We start from the raw sequence: 20,629 nt of genomic DNA, 5'->3' as shown, positions 1-20,629 counted from the left end.
CTAAAAAAAGTGTCCTTCCTAACTGGAGGATCCAAGGATTGGTCATCTGAAAGGGAAGCTTTCCTGGCTCTGACCACAACCTGGACCAAATTCCTCTCTCTTGTCTCTTCAGGTGACAAGAAGAGAAGTTGGATCATGGTGGAGACTTTTCATGATGGAGAAGATACGATGGACAAAATACCCAGGGTGGTGCCATGTTCAGATGAAGGAAATATCCCCACAGCAACTGAAACGGACAAGAAAAGATGGGAGTCCAATAGGCGACAAAGGAAGGACCTGATGAGAGCTCACAATGAATCCAGCATGTTCTCAGAAGGTTTTGGAGCTGAATGCAATGAGAGACACATTGTATACATGAGGGATGAACTGCCTTTGTCCTCCAGGCCTGGTGGAAGATTCCACGCCAATTCAGGAATCATTATAAAACATGTCGGAGAGGACCGGCTTGGATATCCAACAGAGATGGAAATCTTCCAGGAAAATCCAGCCCATCAAGGAAGTGGTACCGGAGAAAAAATGTATAAACATGCAGAAAACTTTCCTGCCCTTGATCAGAGAGAAAATCAACTTGGAGGACGCCAGAGCAGTCCAATAGGAGAGAATTCTTTCAGTTGTCTTGAATGTGGGATAAGCTTCTCTCAGCGACTGCATTTGATGGCCCATCTGCAGGTCCATGCAGGAGAAAAACCTTACAGATGCCTCGAGTGTGGGAACTGCTTCATCCAAAAGATAAGTCTAGTGAGACATCAGAAGATTCATGCAGGAGTGAAACGTTACAAATGCCCCGAATGTGGGAAAAGCTTCATGCAGAGCACGCATTTGAAGAGACACCTGAGGATCCACACGGGCGAGAAACCTTTTGAATGTACAGATTGTGGGAGAAACTTCTCAAGGAAAGATAAGTTGCTGGGGCATCAGAGAATTCACTGTGGTCAGAAAACCTAACTCAGTCCCCAAGTGTCAGAAAAGCTGCGTCTGGGAGGAACATCTAAGAATCGAAATAGGAGACAAGATTCATTAAACTGCTGCGTAAGGAAGAAACATGATTGAAAACATCATTCACTCTGAGCTTGGAGAATTGATAGCTGTCTGAAACGTTTTGAGCATGTGGAAAACTTTGGTTCCAAAGAGGCACAGATGAATCCAAGTTGGATATTAAACAAGTAAACAGAGGGAGAAAGATCAGTCCTATGATTAAATATGTGTAGGATAGGGTTATAAATAATTCCAAACTCCCGTTTCTATTATGTTTTGTCTTCAAGATGTGCAATGTGGTAGGATGGAAGGTGGCAAATGTGGCCTTCTGCCCTCTTGGTGATTCTAAAGCAGATTAAATTTGTTTTTCAAAATATATTAATTTATGTTTAGCGATGAAATATATGCAAGAAGCTGAATTATTTGACATGTAATAAATGGTTTGATGTAGATCCTAATGTGTGAACCTCAGACTCTGGTTCAAATCCAACCCTCATTTTCCCTGGTACCATATCCCTGTTCCTGCGACACTATTTTTTAGTAGTTCCCCAGATTTTCACATGGTTTTCATCTTTCCAAATGATTTGATGCATTGCTGCCTTTAACCTTAAGAGGAAAATACTGAGCCACTTGTTTTCCTTTGGTATACAGACCATCATTGCAACATCTTTCCTATCTCAAGACTTCTTCAAAATTTAACCCAGCCCTCAAACTGACAAAGCTTCCTGGCCCTTTTCCTAGAGTCAAAAGTGAAAAATAGTGAAATTATGTCTTAGGAAGACCTGGAAAAAGGAAATGACAGGACTCTGAACAAGAAGTGAGCAGAACTTAGACCAAATTCCTCTCTCTTGTCTCTTTAGGTAATGGAAAGAGAAGTTGGGTCAAGATGGAAGATCCTCCACCGGAGGAACCTTTGCCTATGGAAACACCAAAGGGCTGGGAAGAAGTGTCTCCATGGAGTCTCCAGGTGACACCCGATATCCACAAGCCGAGATGGGACTCCAAGGGACAAAAGAAGAAGAAACGGACATTGGAAGGAGAAAATAAATGCAGCGAGTTTGCAGAAGGACATCTTCCTGAGGTCAACAAAAGCTGTGCCATGCAAACAGAAGATGGACAATCCTTGTCCTCCAAAGACAACACGAGATACCATTACAACGCAAAGATTATTGTGATGCACAACAAAGGAAACCCCTTTCTGTCTCCTCCTTGCGAACCGTCCACGAGCAGAAAAAGCCCCCTTAACATAAAGGCATTAAGTGAAGATCAAGGCATTCAGACAAAAGCAAAGCCGTACCAGTGCAGTCGGTGTGGGAAGTCCTTCAGACACCAGAAAACGTTGACTAAGCATCAGAAAATTCACACGGGAGAGAAACAGCACAAATGCTCCATCTGTGGAAAAGGGTTTTCTTCTAAGGAATCATTATTGATGCATCAGCGCGTCCACACGGGAGAGAAGCCATACCAGTGTTCCCAGTGCGGCAAGTGGTTTCGGCAGAAAGTACATCTAATGTGTCACTTGAGAGTCCACACAGGAGAGAAGCCCTTTAAATGTCCCAAATGTGGGAAGGACTTCTCTCGGAGAGATAAGCTGATTGAACACCAGCGTGTCCATAGGAGACAAAAACCTGTGTCACATCCAGGCGGTGGGAAGAATTAGGATCTTGAAGAAAAACTGCTTGAACATCAAACTGCCAATAAAGAGCATAAGAGCAATCTTATCCTGCTTGAACATCTCTTATCTGGAAATCCAAACTCTGGAATACCCCATAATCCAAAAATGTTCCCTTGTTTGGCTGTGATAGGGGCACTTTTGCTTTCATTGTTCTCAAACTTTGTTTTATACACATAAACACTGTGAATAAAATTATCAACAGGCCATGTGTAGAAGGCGTATATGAAACAGATGAATTTCGTGTTTAAATTTGGTCCCATCTTTAATGTTTCTTACGTATATGCAAATATTCCAAAATCTCAAATCCAGAACATTTCTGGGCCCAAACATTTTGGATAAGGGATATTTGACTTGTACTTGGTACTCTTCAACATACCAGCACCTTCATATATGTAGAGCTAAAGCAGTGGTTCTCAACTTATGTGTCCCCAGCTGTTTTGGCCTACAACTCCCATCATCACCTGACATTGCCTCCAAAGTGCACCAGGAGTTAAAGCTGGTCATGGTTGGTCAGTTTGGTTCAGATCCATTATCAGGAGGTTCACAGTGCACTTTGCATATGGGTGAACTATGACTCCCATTGTCCAGGATCAGCACCACAACCTCTCCAGTACTTTCTGTGGGTCATTGGGGGGGGGGGGGTCTGTGTCCCACGTTTGGTCCAAATCCATAGTCAGTGGAATTCATAATGGTCTTTGAATGTGGCTGAACTACAATCCCATCACCCAGGGTCATTTCCCCCCAAATCCACCAATATGTAAAGTTGAACTTGGTGGGTCTATGTGATAAGTTAGGTCGAAATCCATCTTCAGTGGGGTTCACAGTGCTCTCTGGGTGGGGGTGAACTATAACTACAACGACAGGTATCCACTGTTATAGTAATACAGAAATTTTTTGAATGTCATTAAACCTATATTTAGTTCAATGCACCAATATGAATACAAATACAAAACAAGCATTGTTATACAGTAAAACAAAGGGCTATTACATTCACAGTAAAAAAGAATATTTTTCCTATCGAAAATGAATTGACTCCTCTTCTCATAAACAATAATTGTTCTTTACTGGGAGGTAGTAGACTTCAAATAAACGAATTGACTCCTCTTCTTATATAGAATAATAATTCTTATTTCTTTACTATGGATAGTAGACTCCAAAACCACAACCGGTTTCAACTCAAGAGTCTTCATTAAGCGGAATGTAGCCCATTATTTGAGTTATTTTCTGAGGTTTTTTAATACGGATCCTATAGGGAACATATATAAGGAGCTCCGGTGGCGAAGTGTGTTAAAGCACTGAGCTGCTGAACTTGCAGACTGAAAGGTCCCAGGTTCAAATCCTGGGAGTGGAGTGAGTGCCCGCTGTCAGCTCCAACTTCTGCCAACCTAGCAGTTCGAAAACATGCCAATGTGAATAGATCAATAGGTACCGCTCCGGCGGGAAGGTAACGGCGCTTGATGCAGTCATCCCGGCCACATGACCTTGGAGGTGTCTACGGACAACGCCGGCTCCTTGGCTTAGAAATGGAGATGAGCACCAACCCCCAGAGTCAGACATGATTGGACTTAACATCAGGGGAAACCTTTACCTTTTATAGGGAACATATATAGTGGCTATTTACAATACATATAGTTACATGAGACATACAAGCTACATAACAAAGACAATGTAAAAATTATACTCACAGAAAGATCTATTTCTTAACATACATTTTTTACTCAGTTTTATTGTAACTTTCTGCACTTGGCCCCATGTTAGCCGCCCCGAGTCCCTCCGGGGAGATGGAGGTGGGGTACAAAAATAAAATAATAATAATACATACTCTACAGGCAGTCTAAAACAGCCAATAGGTGGCAGTCAGGAAATGTCTATTGTTGTCAAATTTTCTGTGACCCAACATTGAGCTAAAGCTGTGGTTCTCAACCTTCATAATGCCATCACGCTTTAATACAGTTGTGGATAAGACAAGACACAGTATGGAAGAAAGAAGATTGGAAGTCTACCCTTTCCCCCCTCCCATTAGGCTACCTTTCCGGATGTCTGAATTCAGACTCCCCCCCCCCAACTTTCCCTCTGACTCCCCCAAAACCTACCCTCTTACAAATCTATCTCTCAATTCTTTTTAGTCCAATCTCACCAACCCAATAATATGTATCCAATTCCTTAGGACTCTCAGAATCACTCATTCACCCCCTATTAACCCTCCCCGACTAACCTAAACCCTTCCCTCCCCATATCTTCCTTTAGCAAACCAGAAGATGTAAATCTTTTTAAAATATTCTTTAATAAAAATGATTTTAAAAAAAATTCTGTGACCCAACATTGAGCTAAAGCTGTTGCTACTTCATAACTAATTTTGCTACTGTAATAAATCATAATGTAAATATCTGCTATGCAGAATGTATTTTCATTGTTACTTCTTTTTCTTCCTGGGATTAGGTCATGGAGGGGCCACTCCACCTCTCTCTAAGCCCTGCCTGCCCCTCAGGCCCCTTTCCCTCACCTTCTCCTTTCTCACCTTCACCTCCTCCTCCTTCCTCATCCCTCTTGACTCCAAAGCAAACCTCATCTCTGTCACTCCTGTGGGGCTGAATGACGTCACCACCTCTCTGGAGAAGAAGCGGCCTCTGGGATGCAAAGGGGGTGGGAAAAAGTTACTGGTGTCTCGGTTCCTAAGACCATGGAACAAGTGGTAAACCCTTTTTGATTATACATCTTTCATGTGGGGATAGTATCCTATCTGATAGATGAGCGGTTCTCAACCTGTGGGTCTCCAGATGTTTTGGCCTACAACTCCCAGAAACCCCAGCCAGTTTATCAGCTGTTAGGATTTCTGGGAGTTGAAAGACAAAACATTTGGGGACCCATAGGTTGAGAACCACTGCGATAGACTGACTATCAGGTCTTTTGTTTCTGATAGGGAAACCCCTGAAAAAACCTCTTGCGTTGGCTTATAACTTGGCCAGTGCGTCTAGGTAACATGGTATTATCTCTTCCAAAAGTGAAGACACTATTTGAAGAACCATCTGAAAAAGAAGCTGAATCATCTTCTGATGTATAGTCCCTGAAACGGACCTGCTTTCTGGGTGTCAGTGTACAACCAGTGATAAACTCTGTTGTTTTTATAATCATTTTCATCTCTCTCAAATTTCTTTAGTTTGAAAGTTCTAATTTGCTGTGAGAATTCCTCGAGTTTATTACAGGGATCTACAAACTATGGCCCGCGGGCCACATGCAAACCCCCAAAACCATTTACTCGGCCCCCGCAGTAGCGGTTCCCTCCTCCTCTGCAAAGGAAGGTGTGTGTGGCGCGGAGGAAAAGGCATGCACCTTTTCCTCTTCCCTCGCCCCACGCTCGCCTTTTCCGCTGCTACCAGGGAAGGCGCACACGGGGCGAGGGAGCAGGGAAAGGTGTGCACTTTTCCTGCCTCTTCATTCACCCCGTGTGCGCCTTTCCCGCCTCCTCCCTTGCCTGGTGCACACCTTCCAATGCTTTGCTTTTTCTTTTTATCATGGTATTTTAATGATTATTTATTTACTTAATTAATTAATAATTATTAAGGGGTGCTTTGCTTGCGCTTTTGGTGCACAAAAGCAGAAGGGGGTTGGACTAAATGGCCCAAGGGGTCTCTTCCAACCCTCTTTAATTATTTTTGTGATGATGATGATTATTATTATTACTAACATTGAGGCTGGGTGACTGTCTGTCAGGGGTGCTTTGCTTGTGCTTTTGGTGCACAAAGGCAGAAGGAGGTTGGACTAAATAGCCCCAGGGGACTCTTTCAACCCTCTTTATTATTTTTATTATGATTATGATTATTGTTGGGTGGCTATCTGTCAGGGGTACTTTGATTATTTTTTGGTGCACAAAGGCAGAAGGGCGTTGGACTAGATGGCCCAAGGGGTCTCTTCCAACCCTTTTTATATTATTATTATTATTATTATTATTATTATTATTATTATTATCATCATCATCATCATTGAGGCTGTATTTGTTCCCATTTTGTTTTGTTTTTTTACTTCAAAATAAGATATGTGCAGTGTGCATAGAAAATTGTTCATATTTTTAAACTATACTCTGGCTCTCCAATGGTCTGAGGGACAGTGAAATGGCCTCCTGTTTAAAAAGTTTGGGGACCCCTGGTTTATTAGATAGGGCTGCTAAGTCAGCTTTACACTGATCATTCACACTGAGTTCCTCCAGTACTGATTGAGATTGGATTTTTACCTTCTCTATTTCCTCATTGGACTGGGCAATAAACAAAAGCATTAAATCATGAGAACATTTATAACATTTATCAAAATAGTAACCCATTTCTGGTTGAAAGATGTATCTAATGTAAACATCCCAGGGGATTTAAACAACCGTAGACCTCTGGGTATTCTATTAGCCTTTATGTACTCAGCCAGGATGTATGCATGTAGATCCAAATGCATTTCCCTAAGTTTGAGTTTTTTATATTCTTCAGAAGAGGCTTGCTTGTTAGTATCAGTAGGAAATTAGAACTTTCAAACAAAAGTTTAGGAATTTGGAGTCTACTATTTCATAGTATTATTATATTGTGAAAAATCAATGAAATTTTGTCTTGAGGTATGGTGTAGCATGGGTAACAATCTTAATATAACAACAGTAAACTACATTGCTACATTTTGCAACAGTATGTATAAAAAGCCAATGTTAGTGTGAAGGTTGAGATTGCTTCTTTCTCACCAGATCAGAAATTCTCGGGGCAGTCTTTGCAAGAGCACAACGAAGATAATCTTCCACAACAAGGCTACTTCTGTATTGAGACTTGATAACCAACAAGCTGGAAAACCCTGTTTCACAAAGATATGTTGTTGGAAATGGAAGAAGAAGGCGCAACACAGTCTCAGACAGAACAGGATATGATGGCAAACACTTGATCCAGAATTTTGTAACTGGCATTCTAGAGAAATCAGTTCTCGCTGCATCACTGTTAATAAATTCAATGAACTCTTTTTGTGCCGTCTCAGGAACATCTTCAACTCTGACTGTGAATGGGCTTCTGGCAAGTGCAAATGGGGTGTCAGGTAGATTTGGAAAGTACAATGAAATTTCATCTGCAAGCATGCGCAAGTGTTCTTTCACAGAAATTAACACTTTAATCCTTTTGTCTGGTTCAATGTCATGTTCCTCAAAGAAAGCAGATAAGGTAGGAAACATGTACATTTTATTTTCATCCATTTTTTTAAGCCAAAACAGAAGTTTCATTTGGAATGATTGGATCATCTCAGACAAATTGAGGCATGTTGCATTTGGTCCTTGCAGTGATAAATTTAACTCATTCAAGATGGTAAAGATGTCAACCAAGTAAGCTATTTTCTGCAGTTCACTCTCATCACTGAAAAGTGCTTCGTACTGCGGTCTTGCTTTCTGATTAAAAAACATTTTAAGTTCATCACGAAGCTCAAAAGCACGTTTTAAAACTTTTCCTGTCGATAACCATCTCACTTCAGTGTGAAATAGCAGAGCATTGTTTGGTGCATCCAACTCATTACACAGTTGCAAAAACAGTTGACTGTTCAAAGTGTCAGCCTTTACAAAATTGACAGAACTTATGACGCTTTTCATTACTTCTTGTAACTCTTGTGGAAGTGTCTTCATTGTTAATATTTGCCAGTGATTCATACAGTGACTTCCAATGACTTTTGGTGACTCGTTCAGTACCAAACGTTGAAATCCAGAGCGACATCCTAGCACAGCTGAAGCACCATCTGTGCAAACACCACAAACCTTTTCCCAAGAGATCTTATGCTCTTTCAGAAATGAACCAACTGTGTCAAATACATCATGTGCAGTAGTTGTCGTTTCAAGAGGTTTGTAAAAAAGAAACTCATCTTTAAAGTCGTCATCATTAATATACCTCACATAAACCAGTAACTGTGAACAGTTTGCAACATCTGTAGATTCATCAAGCTGGATACTAAATATTGGAAGTGGAGCAGATTTAATTTCCTGGATTACCTGGCCAAGAATATCAGCAGATAGGTCATTTATTCTTCTGCGGACAGTGTCATTAGATAAGGGAAGTGCACTCAATTTTGTAACAAATTCGTCTCCAATCATAACTTGAACTATGTCTTTAGCCGCTGGCAACAGTAAATCCTCAGCAGTGGTGTGAGGTTTCATAGCTCTGGCGATTCTGAGTGCCACCAAATAGGAAGCTTCAACAGCTGTTACATTTTGTTTATGGTACTCGCCACCAGTGTCAAGCCTGGCTTTCTTGAGTCCATCAGCTTTGCTTCTAAAATAGTTGGGATCCTTGCCAGCAAGGCTCGAATGCTTGCAATCAAAATGGCGTTTTAGTTTGTTCGGCTTCATAGATTCAGCTGCTAAAACTTCACCACAAATAACACATTGCGGTTTCTCAATTCCTGCTATAATTATTGAGGTAAAACCATACTGTAAATAATCCTCACGGTATTTTCTTTTCTTAACATTCTTCTCTACACGATCCATTATCATGGGATGGTTTGCTAATGAAAATAATATATAACAATAGCTTTAATAATACAAAAGATGATACATGCCATAGTTCAGTCAATGCAGTTCATTAACGTTTCCTATGATTTACCATTCTCTGTGTTGTTTCTTTTACTTACCTGTTACTATCACAAGAGGGCAGTATTCACATCAACCACAGATTAATATAAAAAGACCGATGAGCATCCAGATTAAGTTCCCCATGATGCAGATAATCTTTTGCAGTAGTTGACGATTTTACAGTACATGATTTTATGTTTACCCAGTACAGTAGAGTCTCGCTTATCCAACATAAACGGGCTGGCAGAACATTGGATAAGCAAAAATGTTGGATAATATATTAAAGGTCAAATTACGTTATGATTTTACAAATTAAGCACCAAAAACATCATGTTTTACAACAAATCAACAGAAAAAGGAGTCCAAACTATTGTAACGTTATGTAGTAATTACTGTATTTATGAATTTAACACCAAAACATTGCAATATATTGAAAATATTGACTACAATGGCTACTAACAAATTGACTACAAATAAAGATAAAATTGCATAAAATGAACTACAGTAACTTTTAGCCCGGGGCTATGGCGCAGACGGGAGAGCAATGAGTCACTGACCAGGAGGTCATAAGTTCGAGGCCCGCTCGGAGCTATGTTTGTCTTTGTCCTGTGTTAAAAAGGCATTGAATGTTTGCCTAATATGTGTAATGTGATCCGCCCTGAGTCCCCTTCGGGGTGAGAAGGGCGGAATATAAATGATGTAAATAAATAAATAAATAAATAAATAGTCAGAAATTAAATCCATAAAAAGTTGAATCCTTGCAACCTAGAGAAACAGCTGTGGATCAGGGTGGGAGGCAAATTGCTTTGGATAATCCAGAACACTGGATAAGCGGATGTTGGATAAGTGAAACTCTACTGTAATTATAGTTCATGAAGTTTCGTTTTACCTCCAATACTGCTGCTTTCAACACGGTAGATGTTTTTAACAGAGTTGCTGCTTTCAACACGTGTGACTGGTCTGCATAAGTAATAATAATAATAATAATAATAATAATAATAATAATAATAAATTTATTTGTTTGACCAGTCATATGACCATTTTAAAGTGCAACATAAATAAAAACAAGGCAAAAAGGATGGGAGGACAGCAGCTGACCTTCTGTTTGCCGTCAAAATCTTATTTTCCTGATTCTTCTTTCAAGAAATGTGCTCTTTTCTTGACAGCTTTCAGGATAAGTTCTGCATAAATACATTATGGCACCAACCCTGTCACACACACACCTGTATTTGTACGGGGTGTACATGATGGGGTTGGTGGAATGTCATCACGCCAGGTACACATATGTGGGCGTATCTGCATGTGGGCAGGACCATATGGAGACAGGTAGAGGAGTGGTGTCTTGGTTCCTAAGACCATTGAAAAAATGTGTTTACCGATGGTCTTAGGCAACCACTGTGAGACCCCCAAAAGGGTTGCAACCCACAGGTTTAACCTGTTCCTGCCACAAGAAATGCCCAGACTTCTTGACTCTTTTGGGGCTCACAGAAGCCCCTTCCTCTCCCCCCCTTGGACTCACTTCTTTCGCCATATGTCTCCGCCGTCAATGGTCCATTTCCTTGGTTTACAAGTGGAAATGCCCCGGGCCTCTCCTCCATCTCATCCTCTGCATGTGAAGAAGCCTCCACTTTAATTGAAGTTGCCTCCCCCTCACCTGTAAACAAAGAGGGAAGAATTCTGTCCACGTTCAGGAATCCTTTGCTCCAAATCACCTCCTTTTTAGGAATCTCTAGGTCCTGCAGCACAACTCAATGGTCAACGTCAGCTGGAGGCTGGTCACAGAATCATATTGGGGGATCTAGATTCCTAAGGAGAACATTTAAATTAATTCCACACATTATAAAATCTGCAAATGTGGAGCCCTCCCATACAGCCATATAACCAGAATATCAATATCCTCCACAATATTGTTGTATCATAGAGCAGGAACACCTCTGTACTTAACCACCATATCAGTACAATAATTCAGCAAACAGTTTACTGAAGAATATAAAAAAAGGCAAAGCAATAAAAATGGTAAAAACAGTCTAGTCCAAAGATGAGAAACAGTCCACAAACTCCAAGGTACAAAGGTAGAATTCAAAATCCAAGCATGCAAAATATCCAGATAAACAAGGCTGTATAAAATCCAATACACAGAACTCCAGAATAATCCTTTAAACTTGGAAAAGAACTTTACTAACAGTAAACATGAAACTAGAAATTCTCTTGGCAAAGGCTTAATGCAAGATATTCTTTATACTCCAACATTGTCCAGACTGATCTAAAATCTTTTCCCGTCTCATAAAAGCTTTTCCTCTCTCATAGACTGTCATGAAATCATTTTGTTTACCTTCACAACTAGATAAGGGTCTCTTAGCTAAGAAGCACAATGACATTTGGGGCACTTGAGAACTCGCTTGAAGTATATTATTATTATTATTAACTTCATTTCTATCCCGCTCTTCTCACCCTGTAAGGGACTCAGAGCGGCATACAACATACATCTAGACAAAAATTCAATGCATTATACAAAGCAAATAACATAAAATCAATAGAAAAAAATCAACATATAAATACAATTTAAAATCATTAACATTATGATATTAAAACAAAAACAGCAACTAGATAAACATTATTAAGCCCTCCCCCCATCATATATGAAAGTTCTGCCTCCTATCTCCTGGCTCATTAGCCTCTTCACCTGGCAATTCATCTTCAGAACTCACTACCCTGGAGAAAGGCTACTCTGGGCCCCCTTCTAGAACGTAGCCTTCAGAAACTACAAGAGAAACACAATGCTCATTTGCAGGACTTAAAATCTCAGACCCAGCAAGGCCATCATCTACAGTGACAATGAAACAATCATCGGCTGATTTACAACAAATATCTGCTTTGAACTGGTTTATCTGAGTCCTCACTGCCATACAATCTAGTTTAATGTGGATTTTATACAACTGTATGGAAGGGGCCTCTATTTCATAAAGTGACAGGTCATGGACCTGAGCTGCCCTTACCAAACAGCTGTGCGTTTCCACCCTCCTCCTGCAGGACTTGCCAGAAGATGGTCTGTTGGCCCGCCTGGGATATTGTCTGTTCAACCCTGTGTAAAGAGATGCCTGTGTCTCTTTGGTCCAGCAGATCCTGGAAATGCAAGAAATGCCCATCAACAAAACAGTCAGGCCCTCCTCAGGAGCAACAGCATTGTCATGTTTATTTATTTATTTAATTTATATACCGCTCATCTCCCCCAGGGCAGAATTAGATACCACATATAATACAACTGTAGTAAAACCAAACATAAAAAACAATTAAAAGTCAGTATTCAAATCAAATTAAAACAATAAAAACCATGTGACCATTATAACAGGGGCAGTGGAATTGAGCCAAAGTCAGAGCCAGTCCATGTTCGACTTCATATTAATCCACAGAATCCATCAGGTCATATCAACTCATATCCAAGGATGAGCCAAAAGCTTGGTCTCACATCCAGGTCTTCAGCTGCTTCCTAAAAGACATGAGTGAGGGGGCTTCCCTTAATCTCCCTTGACAAGGAGTTCCATAGCCATGGAGCCACCAGAACTAAATGAGATTACATACCGCACCCAGCCCAGCTTCTGTCTTCACTTGCCCATCACGAGGAAACACTGAAATGGAAGGACTTGGGCCTTTGATCCCACCACCTGCCAAGAATAAATGGGAATTCTGTGTATTTGAAGGAGAATGGGTTGGATGCTGGAAAAGTGCAAACTATAGTCCTCCCCATTTTTTCAAAAAATATAATTTTCCAAAAGAAATTGCTCTAACACCTTTTTACTTCATGGGCCATGTTTGTAGTTCTCCAAGATCTTTAGCCTTTTGTGCCAAAGAGAGCTGATGCCTCCCTAAGTTACAGCTCCCATGATCCCACAGTACTGAACCATATAAGTTAAAGGGATGTCAGACTACATGAGTTGTACAGCGTAGGTGTAGCCTGTGTATGGCACATTCATTCTCACAGATCCATGAAGCCTTACCTAGCAAAGGGATCTCCACATCCTTCACCCGCTTGGCTTCTTCATAGATCTGTCCCTGAGCAGCATCTGGCGATGTCCCTTCTGCCTCCAGGGAACCAACACACACATCCTGCAACGGTCCCTGAGAAACAGGAAGGGAGACAAACAGGAATGGAGAGAAGGAAAAGGAATTCTCTCAGGCTAGTGTGCTTGTTTTAGATTTTGCTAGACTTAGGTAAAAAAAAAAAAAAACAGTGTTGGAAGAAACAACAAAGGTCATCTATTCAACTGTTTCTTAAATTGTGGGTCTCAAACCCAAATGGGTCCCTTGAGCTTGATGATGAGGTCACAAAAAACTGACAACAACAAAAGTTTTCTGAATGCCATCAAGTGACAGTATTAGACATTTACCCAAATCTGTTTGCAGTGCTTCCAGTAGATTCTGCAGATGTACTTTAGAAAAAAGAAAATCAGCCTATTGAGCAAGCCTTGCAAATCAGTAACATCAGTAAATGTTTTCTATACCCAGAATATATTTTATATACCTAGATACAGAGGTGAGGTAAAAATTTGTCAGGCGCAAAGGGATTGTGGATGCAAAATTTTAAGAAGCCCTATCTAACCTAAACCCCATTCGGTCATGTAAGAGAATACAATCAAAGCTCTCCCAACAGTATTAGACATTTACCCAAATCTGTTTGCAGTGCTTCCAGTGGATTCTGCAGATGTACTTCAGAAAAAAGAAAATCAGCCTATTGAGCAAGCCTTGCAAATCAGTAACATCAGGCGCAAAGGGATTGTGGATGCAAAATTTTAAGAAGCCCTATCTAACCTAAACCCAATTCGGTCATGTAAGAGAATACAATCAAAGCTCTCCCAACAGATGGCCACCCAGCCTCTGCTTAAACAGCCCTTGGAGCCTCACCTGCCACCTGGCGGAACCGGCCTCTTGCTGTCTCTTGAGGAGGAAGTCCTCTGCCAGGGCCACAGCCTGGGAACAGGTCTCTGGCCCTCCGCCTCGGATCCATCCTTGCAGGTCTTGGGGAAGACTGGCCAGGAATTGCTCCAGGACCAGCAGCTCCAGGATCTGCTCCTTGCTGCGTCTCTCCGGCTTCAGCCACCGACTGCAAAGCTCCTGGACTTGGCTGTAAACCCTTCGTGGGTCCTTGACCTCTTGGCAGCAGAACTGCCGGAAATGCTGGCGCTGCAGCTCCGCTCTCAGGGCCTCCGCTCTTAAGATGGCCGCCTTCACTTTCCCATAATCCTCCCTGTCTCTGGCTTCCAGGCTCCAAAAGGCCTGCTCTGCTTCTCCGCTCAATGCGGGCAACAGCCGGGCCACCCACTCTTCCTCTGGCCACCAACAGGCTTTGGCCACTTGCTCGAAGGAGGACAGGAAGGCCTTGGCCTCGTCCCACGGCATCTCCTCTGCCGGTGGAAGGCTTCCCCATGCCCAGGAACGCAACTGGAGGGTCTTCAAGAACTTCTGCCTTTGGGCTTCCTGGCACTGGTACATCCTTTGACCTGGAAGCTCGTTGCTTTCTTCTGGCACTTTCCACATTGGACCCTTGGTCATGTATTTGGGCTGAACCCTACTTCTGGCTTTCCCTCCTTCTCTTGGCGTTCCTTGTTCCAGCTGCAGACTTGCGGGATTTGGCTTCAGCATTGCTTCCAAGCAATTATCTTGAACAAATAAGTAGACCAACTTTGCTTTGAATGTGCAGGAGCAAAGGGCTGCCGTTCTTTCCGTATCCAATGGAGTGATTCAATATAGGAAATTCTGGCATCGTGGAGACATATTCCTGAGCTGAACAGGGAGATTTTTTTCTTAATTAAAAGGAATGAAATGCAGATGGGGAACAGAATAAAAATACAGTTTAGATGGAATCTCTACAAAAATCTATCCCCTTGCCTTCTCAAAGGGCGGTAAGAGTCGAATAACTCAGTCTCTCACAGAATCCTAGAGCTGCAAGAGGCCCCGAGGTCCAACCAGTCCAATCCCATTCTGCCAAGCAGGAAGGCACAATCCAAGCCCTCCCAACAGATGGCCATTTGGCCTTTGTTAAAAAAAAAAAACCTTTAGAGGAGGAGATTCCATCCCACTCCAAGACTTCAGCATGTTCCACTGTTAAACAACTCTTTTAACTTCAGGAAGTTCTTCCTAACATTTAGGTGGAATCTCTTTTCCTGTACTCAGTAACTGTGATCCAGCCATGGATACTACACATGGGATATACACACCCTTCTCCCCTGGCCAATATTAAAGGCTGGTGGGCTTGAGAGAGTCTTGTAGTTCACCCAAACCAGAGACCACTATGAAAACCACCAACGATGAATTTGGACCAAATGTGGCACACAGAGCCCCCATGACCCACAGAAAGTACTGGAGGAATTTGGTAGGGGGATTTACCCGAGACAATGGGAGTTATAGTTCACCGCTCCGGCAGGAAGGTAACGGCGCTCCATGCAGTCATGCCAATGGCCACATGACCTTGGAGGTGTCTACGGACAACGCCAGCTCTTCGGCTTAGAAATGGAGATGAGCACCAACCCCCAGAGTCGGTCACAACTGGACTTAACATCAGGGGAAATCTTTACCTTTGCCTAAGTCTGAAATGGGAGGAGCCCCGGTGGCAAAGTGCGTTAAAGTGCTGACCTGCTGAACTTGCAGACCGAAAGGTCCCAGGTTCAAATCCCGGGAGCGGCTTGAGCGCCCGCTGTTAGCTCCAGCTCCTGCCAACCTAGCAGTTCGAAAACATGCCAATGTGAGTAGATCAATAGGTACCGCTCCGGCAGGAAGGTAATGTCGCTCCATACAGTCATGCATGACCTTGGGGGTGTCTACGGACAACGCCAGCTCTTCAGCTTAGGAATGGAGATGAGCACCAACCCCCAGAGTCAGACATGACTGGACTTAACGTCAGGGGAAACCTTTATCTTTACTTTAAGTCTGAAATGACTTGAAGGCACACAACAACATCCTAATTTTGGACTATTTCATAGTCCGGCCCTCCAACAGTGTGAGGGACTGTGAATCGGTCCTCCACTTAAAAGGTTTGAGGACCCCTGCCCTAGGGTCTCATAGCATGCAGACAACACGGTGAAAGCAGTGCCAAACTGCGTTCCTGCCACGGTGTAGATGGAAGGGCAGGTTAGGAGGGAGCCTGCCTGTTGGTAGCGGGCGCCTTCCCCTACCCTGGCTTCCCTCCCAGGGCTCCACTCCTGCCTGCGCCTCACCCGCAAGGAAGGAAGCTCCTCACCGCCCAGCAAAGCAGCCAGAGGGAAGGAACTCCGCCGGAAACACAAGGTAGGTAGGAAGGAAGGAAGGAAGGAGGAGGAGGAGCAGAAAGAGGGAAGGAACTCCGCCAGAAAGAAAGACCAGGCAGGAAGGAGGAGGTTAGCCACCGCGGAGCCGCAAAGGCGCTGCTGCCCCTAGTGGCCGCCAGGGGCGTTGCATTCCCTTCCAGAGACAAACACAGACACAGAGAGAGAGAGAGACAGACAGACAGACAGACAGACAGACACGGAGTATAGGTAAAGGTAAAGGTTTCCCCTGACGTTAAGTCCAGTCATGACCGACTCTGGGGGTTGGTGCTCATCTCCATTTCTAAGCCGAAGAACCGGCGTTGTCCATAGACACCTCCAAGGTCATGTGGCTGGCATGACTGCATGGAGCGCCATTACCTTCCCGCCGGAGCGGTACCTATTCATCTACTCACATTGGCATGTTTTCGAACTGCTAGGTTGGAAGAAGCTGGAGCTGACAGCAGGCGCTCACTCCACTCCCAGGATTTGAAGCTGCAACCTTTCGGTCTGCAAGTTCAGCAGCTCAGCACTTTAACACACTGTGCCACCAGGGCCCCCTATAATAATACGTACAGTGTTCCCTCACTTATTGCTGGAGTTAGGTTCCAGGACCACCCGCAATAACTGAAAATCCGCGAAGTAGGGACGCTATATTTATTTTAATGTTTATGCATTATTTTAGTAGTTAGACATTATTTTAAGTCTTTATCAACCAATCGTGTGTTGATAAATCACCTCCTTCTCCTCCTGTTGCCGCTTGGGCTCCTTTTCTCTTCCTTTGGCTTCTCCTTCCTCCCTTCCTTAGGCTGTAAAATGTATTTTTTATGATTTATAATAGTCTTCTAGAGTTTATTGAAAAACTACGAAAACAGCGAATCCGCAAAAAGTGAACCGCGAAGTAGTGAGGGAACACTGTATAGGTCACAATGTTATGAACAATTTTTTTATGTGCATTTCGTATAGTCCTAGGGGCCTCATGTGCAGTATATAAATACATATTGTGACTTATAATATGTATAGGTCACAATATATATTTATATACTGCACACGAGGCCCCTAGGACCATACGAAATGCACAAAAAAACCCCATTGTTCATAACTCATTATCAGATTGTGTCGAAGGCTTTCATGGCTGGGATCACAGGGTTGTTGTGTATTTTCCGGGCTGTGTGGCCATGTTCCAGAAGTATTCTTTCCTGATGTTTCACCCACATCTATGGCAGGCATCCTCAGAGGAAACAGCCAGGCTTTGACGCTGCCAGGTTATTCAATGCTAGTCATGCTGACCAACTGAAACATTCACACTTGCTTCAGGCAGACATCAGTTTGGAAGCCAAGGGGGTGGAAACAGTGTGGGCAGGGAATGGGAGAAACTTATCTCAAGTACATTTAACAACAAAAATCCTAAAAACATTTTAGGTTGTTGGCAGCTACCATTTTAAAAGAAAATTCTAAAATATAAACTGTGTTCCCTCGCCTCTCACATACGTGTGCTTGCGTGTGTGAAGAGTGTAGAGTGAGAGGTGTCTGTTGTACTATGCAATCCTGGGAGTTGTAGTTTGGTGAGGCCCCAGAACTCTTTGACAAAGGAGGCTTCAAATAACGCTAGAAATGCCAGGATTCCATAGCATTGAACCATAGAAATAAATAGTAAAACTGTATTTATATCCCGCCACCATCTCTCCGAAGGGATTCAGGGAGGCTCACAAAAGTACTCTGAAGTGCAACACACATAGAATTCTAGAGTTGGAAGAGACATTGTGGGCCATCCAGTCCAACCCCCTGCCAAGAAGCAGGAAAATCGCATTCAAAGCACCCCCGAAAGATGGCCATGAAATACACAAATTTTATGTATTATGTTGAAGTCCTAAACACTTACCCATGCCTGGTTTACACTGTGGCTGCACTGTGAGGCTTGGGAAAGAACACGTTGGGTGGATCTTTGTCTTTACTCTCGTGGCTTGTTCTTGGTCTTGCAGTTCTCCTGATGTCTCAGAAACAGGGGAACTCCAGGCAGCAAACAATCAAGTGCCAGTTAACTCCTCCCAAACAGAAGGGTGCCTTCAGGCAACAGAGGCCAGGCTGTCTCTAAGCAGATACCCTCACTGATTGACTTTGCAGGTCTTCCGATGTTTGAAGATGTTGGCTGCTTCATTTTTGCCACAAACTCAAAAGTGTTCCGTTGGGAGTGTGAAAAACAAGAGGGAATACCTCCATACCTCACAACCTCTGAAGATGCCTGCCATAGATGTGGGCGAAACGTCAGGAGAGAATACTTCTGGAACATGGCCACGCAGCCCGAAAGACATACAACAACCCAACAAGAGGGAATCTTTTACCATACATGGTGGTCATGTAAGAAAGCTAAGGAATTTTGGAGAGGAATTCATGAAAATATGCAAAAGCTATTGGATATAAATATCCAAATGAAACCAGAGACATATCTACTAGGAATGACAGACTTAACCTTGGAAACAAATAAGGAAACATTACTAACATACATGACAACAGCTGCAGGGATCATATATGCGAAGTATTGGAGACAAACCAAAATACAGTAGAGTCTTACTTATCCAATATAAATGGTCCGGCAGAACATTGGATAAGCGAATATGTTGGATAATAAGGAGGGATTAAGGAAAAGCCTATTAAACATCAAATTACATTATGATTTTACAAATTAAGCACCAAAACATCATGTAATACAACAAATTTTGACAGAAAAAGTAGTTCAATACGCAGTAATGCTATGTAGTAATTACTGTATTTACGAATTTAGCACCAAAATATCACAATGTATTGAAAACATTGACTACAAAAATGCGTTGGATAATCTAGAACGTTGGATAAGTGAGACTCTACTGTACCATCAATAGAAGAATGGCACACTAAATTACTGAATATAAGAAATATGGACAGATTAGACATATCTTATGTCAAAATATCATGGAAAACCACAAAAAGAAACAGACTGGAACAGAAGAATGTTAGATACAAAAAGACTAGAAAATGATATATTTAATTGATATATTATACCAATTACTACTTGAGAATAGAATAAATAGAAGAGGAGCAATGTAAGACAGATAGACAAAGAACATGGGAAAAATAAAACCAGAAGTGGGAGTGACATCTTTTTTCTTTTCTTTTCTTTTTTCTTTCATCTCCCCTCCCCTCATCTCTCCCCCCCTCACTTTCTTCCCTAATTTCCTTCTTTTTAATCCCACCCCATGTCCCCCCTTCCATTCGTTTTGTCATTTTTATTATTGCTGAAAAATAGCCAATAAAGCTTAAATTTGAAAAAAGTGCTCATTAGCTTTGGTAGATGTAACGGATCTTGCCTACCTGCCAAAGTTGGTATGTGGCCCACCTCGCAGGACTGATGAGCGGCCATTTTGTAGGCCTCAGTGACAGTACCTCAGTAGAGCCATGGGGAGGAGCTATCGAGCATCATTAGCATAGGTGCTTCCTGATTGGCTGAATGCAAATGAGAAGTTGCTTAGCAACTGGCAAAGCCAAAGTGACAGTTGGGGAAGACTGGCTAAACATTCTTTTTCAGTTAGTCAGGTTTTGGAATCCAGTGAGTTGGTGTTTGGTTTTGGAAGTCAGTTTTAGGAGTTGGTTTTGGAGAAGGGAACCGTGTCTTAAAAGGCAGGGAATATAGTTAGAGCCTTTAAGAAGAGAAAGGCCAAAGACTATATGGTAATTGCCTAAGGAATTACTGTTTAAATCCTGGGAGAATTGGATTTAAAAGTAAATTGTCCTGTTTATATTTCCTTGGCAAAGGAACAGAGCCACACAGAAACCAGTTTATAATTAACATCTTCTGAAGGGAAAAACCACAAGCCTTTATTGTAACCACTAAGCATCTACACTGTATAATATGACTGAAACCATTGCACTTATTTACAGTGTTGCCTCACTACTTCGTGGTTCACTTTTTGCGGATTCGCTGTTTTGCGTTTTTTCAATAAACTCTATAAGACTATTATAAATCATAAAAAATTACAATTTACAGACTAAGCAAGGGAGGAAGGAGAAGCCGAAGGGAGAGAAAAGGAGCCCAAGCAGCAACGGGAGGAAAAGGAGGCGATTTATCAACACACGATTGGTTGATAAAGACTTAAAATAGTGTAT

At 42.3% G+C, this 20,629-nt stretch overlaps 2 protein-coding genes across 3 annotated transcripts in view; one reads left to right on the top strand and one right to left on the bottom strand.

Annotated features, from left to right (window-relative positions):
* LOC100565625 (uncharacterized) overlaps nt 1-20,629 on the top strand; it is a 66,885-nt gene that overhangs the window by 20,875 nt on the left and 25,381 nt on the right. The window contains exons 8-11 of the mRNA XM_008105782.3: nt 1,836-2,633; nt 5,090-5,342; nt 14,475-14,696; nt 16,399-16,493. Of these exons, the coding sequence (XP_008103989.2) occupies nt 1,836-2,633; nt 5,090-5,342; nt 14,475-14,696; nt 16,399-16,493 (1,368 nt within the window). The remainder of the gene's footprint in view (nt 1-1,835; nt 2,634-5,089; nt 5,343-14,474; nt 14,697-16,398; nt 16,494-20,629) is intronic.
* Nucleotides 4,345-16,565, bottom strand: LOC103278089 (SCAN domain-containing protein 3). Of its 2 annotated transcripts, XM_008105784.3 has the most exons (7): nt 16,424-16,540; nt 14,115-14,993; nt 13,211-13,331; nt 12,795-12,877; nt 12,212-12,338; nt 10,735-10,869; nt 4,345-9,148 (listed from the first exon to the last, which is right to left on the bottom strand). In XM_008105784.3, the coding sequence occupies exons 2-7, from the start codon at nt 14,850-14,852 to the stop codon at nt 7,329-7,331; spliced, it is 3,024 nt and encodes a 1,007-aa protein (XP_008103991.2). In that variant the 5' UTR covers nt 14,853-14,993; nt 16,424-16,540; the 3' UTR covers nt 4,345-7,328. The 2 variants fall into 2 exon arrangements, with proteins under 2 accessions (XP_008103991.2, XP_062829607.1); XM_062973537.1 differs by lacking the exons at nt 4,345-9,148; nt 10,735-10,869; nt 12,212-12,338 and adding an exon at nt 12,346-12,702 and having other exon boundaries at nt 16,424-16,565.

This window comes from Anolis carolinensis, chromosome 2, assembly GCF_035594765.1.
Source record: "Anolis carolinensis isolate JA03-04 chromosome 2, rAnoCar3.1.pri, whole genome shotgun sequence".
Taxonomy (NCBI): Eukaryota; Metazoa; Chordata; class Lepidosauria; order Squamata; family Dactyloidae; genus Anolis; species Anolis carolinensis.
The sequence above is the reverse complement of the archived record's forward strand: the minus strand, read 5'-3'. Positions and strand labels throughout refer to the sequence as shown.

Excerpts from the sequence above, each read along its gene's own strand:
- LOC103278089 (XM_008105784.3), bottom strand. The coding sequence starts at position 14,852 with ATGCTGAAGCCAAATCCCGCAAGTCTGCAGCTGGAACAAGGAACGCCA. Across the intron at positions 12,339-12,794 it reads CAGAAGCTGGGCTGGGTGCG|GATCTGCTGGACCAAAGAGA; the intron begins GTATGTAATCTC and ends TTGCATTTCCAG. Across the intron at positions 10,870-12,211 it reads TGGAAACGCACAGCTGTTTG|GTGAGGGGGAGGCAACTTCA; the intron begins GTAAGGGCAGCT and ends CTTTGTTTACAG.